Source organism: Lissotriton vulgaris, chromosome 4_1 (genome assembly GCF_964263255.1).
Source record: "Lissotriton vulgaris chromosome 4_1, aLisVul1.2, whole genome shotgun sequence".
NCBI lineage: Eukaryota > Metazoa > Chordata > Amphibia > Caudata > Salamandridae > Lissotriton > Lissotriton vulgaris.
The window spans coordinates 1,828,002,873-1,828,016,714 of NC_141691.1; the positions used below are offsets into that span (position 1 = coordinate 1,828,002,873).

At 40.2% G+C, this 13,842-nt stretch overlaps 1 protein-coding gene across 3 annotated transcripts in view; it reads right to left on the reverse strand.

The window, feature by feature from the left end:
• TRPS1 (transcriptional repressor GATA binding 1) overlaps positions 1 to 13,842 on the reverse strand; it is a 580,664-nt gene that overhangs the window by 24,386 nt on the left and 542,436 nt on the right. For all 3 annotated transcript variants that reach the window (XM_086966135.1, XM_086966136.1, XM_086966134.1), the window contains exon 5: positions 693 to 815. In XM_086966135.1, the coding sequence (XP_086822261.1) occupies positions 693 to 815 (123 nt within the window). The remainder of the gene's footprint in view (positions 1 to 692; positions 816 to 13,842) is intronic.

Genomic DNA, 13,842 nt, shown 5'->3' on the forward strand with positions numbered 1-13,842 from the left:
CCTTCGCTGCAGGGGTTATTTTCCCGCTGTGCTGGGGGCGCGCACGGCGCCCGCATGCTCATGACGAGCTGAGCTCGTCATGAGGCACGGCGCTCCTGTGCTCATGATGAACTCAGCTCGTCATGACCACACCCGTTCCCGTGGAACGCTCAGCACAGCAGGGAAATTATCCCCGCATGCAAGCGTTCCACGGCTCATGATGAGCTGAGCTCGTCATGAGCACCGGAGCGCCGTGGCTCATGACGAGCTCAGCTCGTCATGAGCATGGAAGGAGTTAAATTAACTAATGGCCATTTGGTTCCATGCAAAAGACAGAATGGATAGTTTATCGTTATGTCCATGTAGCATGACTAGCATGTCAACTGAAAACAGTACTATGTATTCTTCCAGTAGAATCTTAGTTGCCTAAATTGCTACATTCCATAATATTAATTATCATTGGAGTTTCCCATTAAAATAAATATTTTAAAAAAACTTTTTAATAGCATACATGCCTATCTTTGTGGCTACACAAACCTAAAATGAATAACATGTTATACCAGACTGACAATACTGAAAGCCTCGTTAGGAAAGTAACTGCAGTCCAGGAAGTATTTCCAATCAATGCGTTGAAGCGAAATAGAGGTGCTCACCGCCAGCACTGCACGGAAAGCGTTTCACCCACAACTCTACAGTAAAACAGAACACCCTACCGAGTGAAGCTTCTGATACAGGCCACACGCGTTGCACACATATCCACCGTTTGCATTTTTCCTCCAGAGCGAGGTCTTTGTGGTCAGACAATTGGCACAAAATACACCGGAGCCTCTTCTTCTCTGAAAAGGAAAAGACAGGTCAGGGGTGAGTCACGTGTTCTATAAAGCTAGAACAAATCAACACAGGAGTTCTGGCAATATGATGGCACAAATGACAGGCTAAAACCACAGAGCCCATAATGAGGTCAGGTTCGGCTGTGCTTCACAGGAACCAGCGAGCATCCCAGCAATAAACCCAGCAATGATGGATGAGGTGTATGAAACCTTTACAGTGAAAGCCATTTATTTTTAATTTAAGATCGAGATCCAATTACTACTGCTTCATGAAAAGAAATACTGAAGTAGTTTGTTTCTGACTCCCAAAAATTATATAGATGATAAACTACCCAAAGTAATATTATATATATATATATATATATATATATATATATATATATATATATATATATATATATATATATATATATATATATATATATATATATATATATATATATATATATATCTACACACACACAAACAGATAAGTGTCGCCTCCCTGAGTCACAGCCACTCCCCAGACTCAACTTGCACTTTTTGAGGATGATTCCTCAATGAAACTATTTTTGATTTCATCAAGTTGGAGTTAATGAATAACATTTTGTTATTTTGTTAAAGGTCTTCAATTCTGGAAGTCAAATATCAGACAAATATGTTGTACATATCCAAAACGAGCAAAAATATGCATCAAAATAACTGAATCCATTTCCTACTTCCAAAATTTCCCATGGCAAGACCACCTCATTCCTACAGCCTATTTTAAAGCCTATTGCATCCACACCCCTGTATCCCCTGGTAAATAAATTCTGATCAGAAGATTACTAGGTCATTTACCAACTAAGTCAAAAGAACACTGGTGTGGTGCAGACCTCACTAAAGCAGCAGGATGTCAAGTGTGACACAAGTTAACGTATACTCAGCTCTAATGCTCCCTATTATTGGCATAAAATTCAATGCTATTAAACTGTAAATATATACATATCTAAAAAAGGTCTGCACGCACTGCATCCGCACGAAAATCAATTTTGATCCCGACAAAGCACTTCTGAAGCTTAAACGCTAGGAATTTTGAAGCAAGGGAACTGGAATGGTTTTAGAAAGAACTGAGGGGCCCTACTATGACAAGTTAGGATTGAAAAATCTGCTATTTTTTATCTTTGTGTGTTAATATTGATATTGATGGGAATGTGACCTCGGAGGCCAACATGGCAGACGCAATATTAACCAGGAACTCTGGCCAGAGTTCTCCAAATCCGAAAGACACCTGATTACACTGCCGATGGGGCAAATCATTACACATGGTTTGTTGCTTTATATCCTCTGAAATATCTGGACGTTCTCTGACATAGAACTAGCAACATATTCCCTTATACAAGCTTTGTACAATCCGGTTTGGGAGAAGATGCATTAGCAGGCTATATACTAGCCTTTCAGCGTCAAATACCCACCTCACTGCAACCTTAACTTCCAGGGTTAAGAAAAGTGCCTAGGAGTAACCAAGTAACAAACAGCCAATTGGAGAGCCCTTCTAAATGCTGTCCTCCATGGTGCAACTATGTTTAATACTGATACCAATAAATTCAACATGTCACCTACCATGCAAAGTCTTAAATGACTACAATACAGATTTGTGGTTCTTTCTAAACAGCATGTACAGTCCACAAGATCCGGAATGCGCTGGTCTACCCACCCAAACACGTTTCCCCTCTACAGGGTGAAAACCTCTAATATGCGAATCTAAATTACAACTTGATTTTATAAAGACTTAAAACGTCTTCCTCCGACAAGAAAGCTACTATGTCTCACTCCGTCACCAATCTAGAATATAGAACAAACTTCCTCTAAACATTAATTCCGGACATCCTCCCATTTGGTACAGAGTGGACTGAAAGCTCTTCTACGCCTATAATTTACTAGTCCTAACGATTCATACACCTTACCCTTTCGAGCTACGATTAATATATTTTAAGTCAACCATTGCACTGTGTACCTCATATTACTTTCTTTTTCCTAATTCAACCTCTGCATTGAATCAGTGTTATCACACCACTCTACGCTTACAGTGATCGTATTGTATAGATCGTTCTTTTGTAAGAACCACCTTTCTATTATCATCTCAAGCTTTTAACCATGTAACTCATGGGCCCATATATGGTGTTTCTTGTGTTCAGTGCTCTGACACCTTCAGGAACCAAAGCCAGTACAACAAATACAAAAATAATATGAAGACCATACACAATAGCTTAGTAAACGCGCGCAATGTTCAGTTATATTTACATATATGTGAAGTAGCAAGTTGCCCTAACATACATGTATACCTAAACATAAGCTGCCCTTAACCCAAGTCGCTCTATTTTTGCCCTGATCTTTGAGGAGCAGCTCCCTATGCGTGACTTTTATAAGTTAGCTGTGCGAATTTGAATTAGAATTCGTGTAAGATTTTGCAATTTTGCTGTGAAGTGAGTTTAAATGCGTTTATGGCTGAAACTGAAATATACTTCAGTAAAAAATGGAAGTTATCAAAAAAGTATTTACTGTCCTGGTTTCGCGTAGGTAGACAACGAATTGAAAAATATACACAAATTCACTTTAAAGCGAACGATTCTTCAAGAGTACTTTGCAGAATGTTACCTCAGTCAAGAAAAATCAACTCAATAATTTGTTTTGCCTTTGCAAATGTATTTTTGTATGCACAAAGGGAAGGCATGGTATTGCCTCTAACTACTTTTTCATTTCAGAGGTATAAATCATGCATCCGTCATTTTAAACACAAATCGAAAAGGCAATGGGATGAGACATGTGTACATTATTTCCCCGCTACAGAAGGCAGAAAACTTCACATTTCCACACTTCAGCCTCTTTTTCTATATTCTATACCTTACTCTGTAAAGCGATCACCAATACTAACATGCAGAAAATGAGTTTCCTTTATTGGAATAGATTCTCAATTCAGATGCCTTTTCATAAAGAAATAAACTGAAAGACACCCAAAGTGTGACACATAAATATTTTCTCAAGTAAGAAAGATAAACCGAGTAAGTAATTTATTCCCTGACCAATATAGTGAGTCATAAACTGCAGGGTTTGCTCACTTTTAACCAATTTATTTAACTTAGCCTGGTCCGTGCAGTAGCGGTAGCGGTTGTCATGCCAACAATGTACAATGGCTTTAATTGTACTCTGATGCATATGAAATGGAAAGCTTTATGCAGACATAACTTTGGCTGTGGGGCTGGAGCACTTTCTTGGCATTGACGGGGCACTTGATTCATCGGGTGTTTCACAATGTATCACTAAAAAGGCCTGGTGAGCAGTCAGTTCCCTATAGGGTAATTTTTCCATCCAGATGCAAGTGCTATCAGAGGCCCTCGTCAGCTAAACTAATTATGATCGTGCCATTTGCTGATGGCTGCTCCTTCGAACGTTCGACATCCCCCATTAATCACCGATAGGAGGAAAAGGAATGAAACGTAAAGAAATGAGGGCTAGGAGGCTGCGTTGCCATAAAAGTCTGAAACGAGTATAATAATTTAACAAGACTGTAGGAATTTCTTTTAGTGAGACCAAAGTCAGCCAGGCAATTGCCCTTAAGAACCAAGAACACGTTTTTGTGAGTGCAGTAGGATGTTCATGTTTAGGCAAATATCCTGAAATATGGCATTATAAATATATATGTTTTATTTTCTCCCTATTTTCTTTATCTATCGCAACAGTTTCTCCCTGTCCAGGTTCACAACTTACATCATTCATATTACTTAATAATGTTATAATCTCTGAAGCACACGAAAGGAAAATACTCTGTAAATAATACAGTTGGTTCGACTGAAACAGGATTGGACAGGAATCAGAAGCACAGAGCTGGGCAAAGAAGCATTTTGTGCATGTACTAATTCACAAGCAGGGGTTTCACTTGAGCAACATACAATGCATGTGTGCATTTTTCAAATTAAAACAAAAATAAAATAAAAAAAAACACAAATAATCCTGAGAGAAATCTGAGATTTATGACTGAACTGGTAACAATGGAGAAACGCCCTTACAGAGATAAATCTGAAGCCACACAAGTAGGAACCTACACCATGCAGCAAGAAATATATTTACAGTAAAAAGCGAGATATCACTCCACTGAATAAGGATGGTTGCTGCCATGTGGCATGTTAAGCTGCATGTTTCTGCAGGGCTATCACTAATGTGATAATGGTATATAATAATATAAGTATTATTATATAATATTATGAAAATGTGTGTATGTGTGTGTGTGTATATATATATATATATATATATATATATATATATATATATATATATATATATATATAATGGATGCTAAGTAAAAATAGTACTTTACATGGATGGTGACACATGAATTATTTTTCATATAGAAATGGATATGACAGAATTTATGTGAGTTATGTATATTAACCAATCGGAGGTACGGTCTCAGATTTATTTCCTTAATTCCAGCTAATCAGTCCCTAGGCATAACAGTGCATTTATAAAGTGATGTCCCAAATCTCATTGATGAACTTCATATGGTACTTTTCTTTTATCAGCATCATCTTTATGAAATGTTAAAAAAAGCGCACAACATTCTAACATCACTTATACTACATGGTCAACTGTAACTTGTAGGCAGAAGATTAAACAACCTATGCCCTATAGAGAGACATACTCTACCAGAGTAACACATGACTTTTCTAAAACCCAACCATCTGAACAATTGTGAATAATTTACGAGTTTCTATTTGTACTGCAGCCAACCAAACAATAGTAAATCTTTTTTATAGAAATGTTATGAACAAACACGTAAAATAGGAGTCTTTGAAACAATAGCTTCAAACTACTGGACATTTCGCCTTTTACTTTGTCACCAGAATCCATCAATAGCATAACCAGACCAAAACACTAGGTTACATTTTGTAATCCCTTAACAATTTGTTCCCTTGTCAAATGGCACTCTAAGTAGTTTCCAAGTCAGTTACCAGCTCGTTTACTTGATCATCAATGACAATGAATACTTAACCTTACAGTGCTAGTCTCTGCCTTTGTCCTTCTTTTGGTACAGCTGGTAGCTGCTGCTCAAACAGAAGGTAATGTTTGGCCTGGGTTTCCATCTGGATAGTGCTATTTCATCAGCCGCGTGCACTGCATCACCAAATGTGATGCACTGCGCGCAACGAAATTAGTTTTATTTATTTATAGGTTTACTTACCTGTTAAACTCCGTAATCCATACATTACTCCCCCTCCCCACGTCACCGCCCCGCAGGAACTCCTACTGCCGACAGCGGCTGTATTTCATACTCGCAACAAGCACACAGTGAGAAGTCAAAGCAAGGTATTCATTTGGGTCAAATGGCCACATTCAGTGGTGTTGGAACAATTTTCAGATTGGGGTTCTTCCCATCAATGTTACATCACTGAACTCATAGGGATTGTGAAAGATCCAAGCGTCACTCAAAGAACAAGTGTAACAAATGAGCCACGCCCATTCATGATAAGTACGTAGGTGGTGTTGCAGTTTGGAGCACACAGTTGTTATGTTATATATTTATTTGTAGAGCGCGCTGTTAGTCGAAACTGTCCTGGCACAAGTCGAAACTGTCCTGGCGCAAATATAGTACTAAAGAATGGGGTGGCAGAGCACTGTCATTTACAGGCAGCACATTTTCCATTGAAATGGACACAAAATGTGGAGCACACAGTGTTACTGATACTGAGTGCACAAAAGAATAATATGTGGAAATCAGGTTTCAGCGAATATTTGCAATTTGCACATCACCAAGTAAAGTATCTCTATTTGTTTTGATCCTATTAAAGTCTTTAGGCCTGATTACAATCTAAGTGGATGAGATGCTCCATCACAAACGTGACGGATATCCTGACCGCAATATTACAATTCTATCATATCCTATGGAATTAGTGATATGGCAGACTGGATATCCGTCACATTTGTGATGGTGTTTCCCATCTGCCAAGATCGTAATCAGACCCTTTGTTTCCATTACACTTCAGAATTACATAAAAAGTGCTTCACTAGGCTTCCGAATTGCTAATGCAATTCGAAATGCATTTACATATCATTTATTGGGTATTTTAGTTTTCTTGTGTATGAGAAAAAAATACATCTGGCAGCCTTTCTTTTCACACCAGCAACATTATCACAAGGTTCATTTGAAAAGACCCTCTCACTTTGCAGTCAGCTAAAGAAAAATAGCACAATTGTCCATGTTGAAAGAATAAGCAGAAATTTGTCAGAAGACAGCCTGATATTTGTCCTTTGTCTTTAAACCCCCAGATAATATGACAAAATGAAAACAAAAGGTAATGGCATCTTTATTTCTCACTGCCCTTCAGAACTCAAGCAGGGTTATATTCGGGGTGCTGCTGCACCCCCTGTTGCCCTACTTCAGGTGCCTATGGTTAATAAAAGAGAAGGGGCCCTAGCTGGTTCCTCAATCTGTGTGATGCTCTGAGCAGTATCTCACCACAAGAGAACAGTTATCTGGACAAAGCAATTCAGTGGCAAAGCACTTTCATGTAGCTGGAACAAGAGACGACTGGAGAGTCGGACATCAAACAAAAACACATTTGAAGCACAATAAAACAGTATTGATTAAAGAAATGAAAGTAAGGAATGTTAGTACTATTAAAAAAATATATCCATAATTGTTTTGTTCCTCTGCAAATACAGAAGATATCTGTAGCTTTATGTAGTGTGATCCGTGCCCAGGAGCCTTGGTATGGTTTACAGCAGGACCAGAGCATGCGAGGCACATATTTTTTAAGGAATGGGGAGGGCACCAGATTTGTACACAAGAACCCTATGATGCTGAACCGAGGTCTGGGTGCCAATCTGAATCCCCATTTCCTAAATCGGCTGAGAAGAAAGAAGCTCAAACAAGCATAGATGGTATTACAGGGACTCAATGTAGAGATCACTGTGCCCAACAAAGTAAATCGGACTACCAGAATTAATTTTAACGTCTTCATCATGCATTCTATTAAGCTGCCAGCATATCACAAGACACTGCTGCTCACCATAACGGATACTTCCTACTTAAGGTACATTTTCCAAGCTGATTGTTGCTCTCTACTACAGGATACAGAGCATTTGCCCTGGTGTAATTATGAGGCAAAACAATTTTGTCCTAGTTTACACTGTGCCTATAAAGAAACGAACCAAGGACATTGTGCTAAAGTCTGTTTTTAAAAATGATTTTTATACCATGGGGCAAAATTGTGAAAAGGTGTTGTAAAACCACTCAAACATTTATTACCTGTCTTTTACTAATACATCATGTTGGTGTGTCAGAGATGTTTGCAAGAAAATTCTAGGCCGGTGTCAACTTAAAAAAAAAATATATATATATAGGAAACTGACTTTGCTCTACTTTTCTATATATGAAAAAAGTGTCAACTGAGTAAGTAGAAGATAAAGACCAATCAGTCAATTTGAAAATGAACCAATAGGCAATTATAAAGCACACTAGTATCCAATTCTGCTGCAAAGAATACCTCAGTCCAGAAAAAGCATGAAAGAAGAAGGTAAATAAGAAACATAGGCAAAGTAGATTTTCATCAGTTTACTGAAAGTACTATAGTACCTAGTAGTTTGAAAAGAGGGCAGGAGGTAATTTCAGAACATTGCGTTGAGAAATTGAAATTAGCGGCCACCCTTTCTGGAATGCTAATATAAGGGATAACCAGAAGGCTGGCAGTATCAGAACCTAACGATATTGCAGGAGTATTTACTGAAGAGAATTGGCAGATAGGCTGGACCAGAAAAGTGTACTGCTATTATTATTTGCCATTTGTAAAGCGCGCAGCTACCCATCGGGTTTCCTGGCGCTAAGCACTACAGAGGCAAAGCTAAACGACACTACCATTAAAAAAGCCATGTTTTTAGGAATTTGCGGAACTGTATTAGTGAGGTACACCTCCTCATGTGCTGAGACAAGGCATTCCACAGTTTTGGACCTAGATATGCTAAGGAGTGACCACCCAATCATTCTCTCTGTATTCTTGGTACCCAGAATTGTCCCTGGCGAGCGGATCTCAAGTTTCAAAAAGGAAAATACAAGGAGACCAAATCTTGTATATATTTAGGGCTAAGGCCTGCTTTGGCTTTAAACATAAAGCATAGGGCTTTGAATTGTATTCTATGTTTGAGTGGTAGCCAATGTAGCTCCCACAGAATGGGGGAAGCCATGGTCGTTCTTGAGGAGTGAGTAAGGAACCTAGGCGCAGCATTTAGCACCACTTGAAGGCGACGGATAGTTGCCTTATCCGCATCCAGGTACAAAATGTTACTATAGTCCAGTCTGGAAAGAATGAGCATCAAAATTAGCACCCTTATTGCTAAATGAGGAATAATCCAATACATTTTTTTCACCAACTTCATAACGGCAAAGCAGGATGAAGCAACTTTGGCTGCTTGGAGACGCATAGACAAGTCTTCATCTAACCAGAAACTCAAGCTTTTTACTTTTGTAGAAGGGGCGGGGACATAGCCTAAGTAGTGAGGCCTGTGCTTCGGACCCCTTAGATGTGGAATTTTCCCCTTGACCAGGACCTCCGGTTTGTCCCCGTTCAGTTGAACTACTCTACGGCACAGGCCTTTATGCCTACAACATTTTGCTATAGGAAGTCAGTGCAGAGTGGTGAGATGGAAGAGAGATGCCAGATTCCCTGATGTTGTGAATGAGACTCATGGCCCCTTTCTGCACCAGCTGAAGCCACTTAAGATGCCTTTTGGGAAGACTTATACAAAGAGAATTACAATAATCCAGACTAGAGATTACAGGAGATTGGACTACAATAATAAGTGTCGAAGAAAGAGAATCAGTAGGATCTTTTTTGAGAGATATGTGTTAAAATAAGCAAGAGAAGATGAGTTTGATGAGTTTGGAGATGTGAAGTTCAAAAGAGATGGTTGGTCTTAACAATGACACAAAGATGATTGGCTCATGATGCCGGAGCCGGGTGCTCCCAATTCCGAGGGTCCCCTGTTGGAATTCTCAAGGGAAGGATGCCCAAGGATCAGAATTTCTGTCTTCAATTATTTAAGTTTGAGTAAGTTAGTATTCATTCAATTGAGGATGGCAATCGTGCAATATTTAAACTTATTCTGTAGGAAGGAGGTGTCCCTGAAGATCATTACAATGAGTTGGGTTTCGTTAGTGGGCAAAGAACAGAAAAAACAAATCACCTGATAAAGAGTCCAATGGGGTAACATAGATATTTAAAAAAAAGAATTTGCAATGCAATGGGTCTCGCATTTGCGCAAGTTTAAGATATTGCCATTGTAAATGACAATGCCTTTTATTTATTTGTTTTGAAAACCAACACATAAATAAAAGGCATTGTCAGCTACAATGTCAATAGCTCAAACTCTTGCAAATGCGAGACCTCACTCCAAGCACACTGAAAGGGTGGGGTGGGGAGGGAAATGCTGTGGTGGGGAGGCCCATGTGTTAAAGGGCAGTGCTCAGCTGTGTAAGCGGCGCCGAGGAAGTGAATACGTCACCACCTCTAAAGAAAGGGTCGCGGTCGCCATTTAAGCAAAAGCGCGGAATGGGGCGCTTTCGAACAAAAAAAAAATTGTTTTGTGGCTTCCTGTATTGAGCTTTACAAAAAGCTGAATACGGCCAGCAGCATCTAAAAAAAGGTGCGCGGCCACCATTAATACGAAAGCGTGGCATGGAGCGCCGTAAAACAAAAAATATTAAATAAGCCAGCCCATATAAAGAAAGGTCTAAGGAAATAAAAGGTGTATGGCCACTATAGAAAAGAGTGCCACGCTGCTGGGAATTTTTTTTTTTTTAAATAAAAGCGGACGCAGTGCTGAAACCTAAACCGAGGCGCCCGGAGGCAAAGCAGGCACTCTTGCAGGAATGCATGTTGTCACTGCAATATGAGAAAATCATTAAAGAAAATAGTGCTCAAAGACTGTGAACAAAAACATATCGTGTAACAACACAAGTTAAAAGGCCAGTCCTCATGGGAGGTTACAAATGTAGAGTAGGTGGTACCAAGGAGGGGCGACAAAGCCTATTCATGAATCAGAAGCAACCATTTAGAAAGAACAGTAACAGGAGCCAATTGAAAAGTTGAGCGGAAAATGGGCAGAGCTTCAAGTCCATCCTCGAATACAGCATGCCTCACAGAGCAGCGCATGTACTGCTCAGGCTCAACCTAAAAAGGCTATTGCTCGGTGAAGAGCCCTGAGGGACTCCACATGTAAGTGGTCTGAATTTTGAATGAATAAAGGGTGATTGAACAAAGAACCAGAGTGCAAAGAAATATTTTTTGAAAGATCAAATGTTCCAGGGGAGAGAAATTGATCAGCATGAGAAGAGACTGGTTGTGGGTGCTAGAATGGCAAATTGATACAGGAACCATATGCATACTATGAGAGGTGGAACAAATTGAGTTAACGATATCAAATTTCGCATGGAAGAAATCTGAAAGACTGTTGAGTAGTTCTTGAAGAGGTAATATCTGATAGTAGACCTCAGGGGAGGAGAGGCTTTTAATGATTTGAATTTTTCTTTAGATTTGATAGATGCTGTGAGGATTATGCCGTCATAATACTGGCAGCGTGCAACAAGGATTTGCTGCTTATAGTCCCTCAAGATCTATTGATACATGGCATTATCGGCAAACGCGTAGTGCAATTGGCATTTGTGTTCAATTTTATTTTAGCCAAATGTCTGTTTTCCTTAGAGATGGAGAAAAGCAGGGGCAACATTTGCAGGCAGGATCTATGAGTGGACTTGAGAGGGATTAGAAGCATCAAGAGCCATAATTTACCCATCACATAAAGACTTCGTAAAGTGGATACAATGCATTTGTCATTATGTAAACAGAGCAGACAAAATGTAAAATCAGTTCACGTCACGTATGCTTTAAAGCAAATACATTTCCTACATTTTCTGTTCTACAATCAGCAAAAAAAAGGTGTCAATGGCTTCACCCTGTGCCATTTTTGACCCCGTGCTGTGTTTCTGTAACTCAGCCCCGGATTTCTGATAAATTCTTTAGTCTCCTTTTTCTATTTGTCTAGCTCCTTGGTTTTCTGTCACCTGTCGAAATTATCTTGCCATACATGAGAAACAGGTTGGGGTAAAACAAATGTACAACCTGTAGGTCTGACATTTAATCAATAAGCTTACAGCGTTCTCAGTGGGAAAGATTCTCTGCCAATATAACCCAGCAGCACTTTTGTTTTAAGAGCTGCAGAGAAGCCCACGGCTTCCACAATGTGATATCAAAGAGTGGCAGAGACCGTGCTCCTTTAGCAGTTCTCATGCTTGCCAGGCAGGAGGGAAGGCGAGGGACCGGTTGGGCACCCTGCCGACCTATTCATACTGGATATGGCAAAGCAAGTGTATCCTGCTGATCCGTTTTACTAAGGACTCCCGCAGTTCAAAAAAGGCCTGATCAGAATTAATCTGTCCAAGGTGTCTGCTCCATGAGTAAAGCCAACAAGCATTTGCAATGCAATAGGTCTCGCAATTGCGAGATTTTGAGCTATTGGCATTGTAAATGGCAATGCCTTTCATTATCATAAAAGCAAATGTCATTTACAATATCAATAGGTCGAATATTGGCAAAAGCGAGACCTATTGGACTGAAGAGCGCAGTGTCCCTGAAGCGGACGCCGAGCTCTCCATTAAATTTAAACAACCAAATTAAAAAGAAACACAGCGCAGTGTCGTGAAGCAGGCGCCGCGTTCACCATTAAAGTTTTTAAAAAAACAAAAAAAACAGGGCACAGTGTCCCTAAAGCAGATGCTGCGCTCACCATTAAAGTAAAAAAAAATAGAATGAGACAGAGTACAGAGTCCCTGAAACGGGCGTTGCATTCAACATTAAAGGTAAAAAAAAATTAAACGGAGCGCGGTGGCCCTAAAGCAGGCGCCGCGATCAGCATTCAAGTTTAATTAAAAAAAAATTAAAAGCTGAAAGAAAGCACGGTGTACCTGAAGCGGTCGCCGCATTCATCTTAAAAGTATTTTTTTTTTTAAAGCGTTTGCCATTGTACCGTGAGTGCTGCGGGGTAGGGGGCAGACACTGTTAAAGTTAGAGTGGCATAACTCTAAATAGGAGAAGCGCCTGCTATTGTCCTGTGTGGGCGCGCTGCAAATACAACAAGCATTGGAAATGCAATAGGTCTCGCACCATTAGAGTTAGTGCTTTTAGAATTGTTTATGGGTTTTTTTTGTAAATGTTTAGCATTTTTGTTTCCTGTAGCCAATGCAAATGAATTACAAATAAAAAAAGCTATAAACATTTCTAAAACCTCTAACTGAAATGGTCTGAGACTTATTGCACTGTGTGAGGGTGAGGTGTTGAGGGTGAGTGAGGGTGAGCGTGAGGGTGGGTGAGGGTGAGTGAGGGTGAGGTGTTGAGGGTGAGTGAGGGTGGGTGAGGGTGAGGGGTTGAGGGTGAGTGAGAGTGAGGGTGAGTGAGGGTGAGTGAGGGTGAGGGTGAGTGAGGGTGAGGTGTTGAGGGTGAGTGAGGGTGAGCGTGAGGGTGGGTGAGGGTGATTGAGGGTGAGGTGTTGAGGGTGAGTGAGGGTGAGGGGTTGAGGGTGAGTGAGAGTGAGGGTGAGTGAGGGTGAGGGTGAGGTGTTGAGGGTGAGGTGTTGAGGGTGAGTGAGGGTGAGGGCGAGTGAGGTGTTGAGGGTGAGTGAGGGTGAGTTAGGGTGAGTTGTTGAGGGTGAGTGAGGGTGAGGGGGAGTAGTTGAGGCTGAGTGAGGGTGAGTGAGAGTGAGGGTGAGTGAGGAGTTGAGGGTGCACGTTTGAGGGTGAGGATGTGTTTTTTTTTTAAATTGCGAAAATAAGTGCTTTGGTAGCATTCTGCTCTTCTACAAGGAGCACATCACAACACAAGAAAACTAGTTCGCTGCAGTGCCAGGAACGACTGTAGCACCGCACAGTTCTCTTTGAGAACCACAAATATGTTTTTATTTATTATTCGTTTTTAATATCGGCCAAGTCTTGGCTGGTCTCACAATGTTTCATAAAAACCATGGCAAAGCA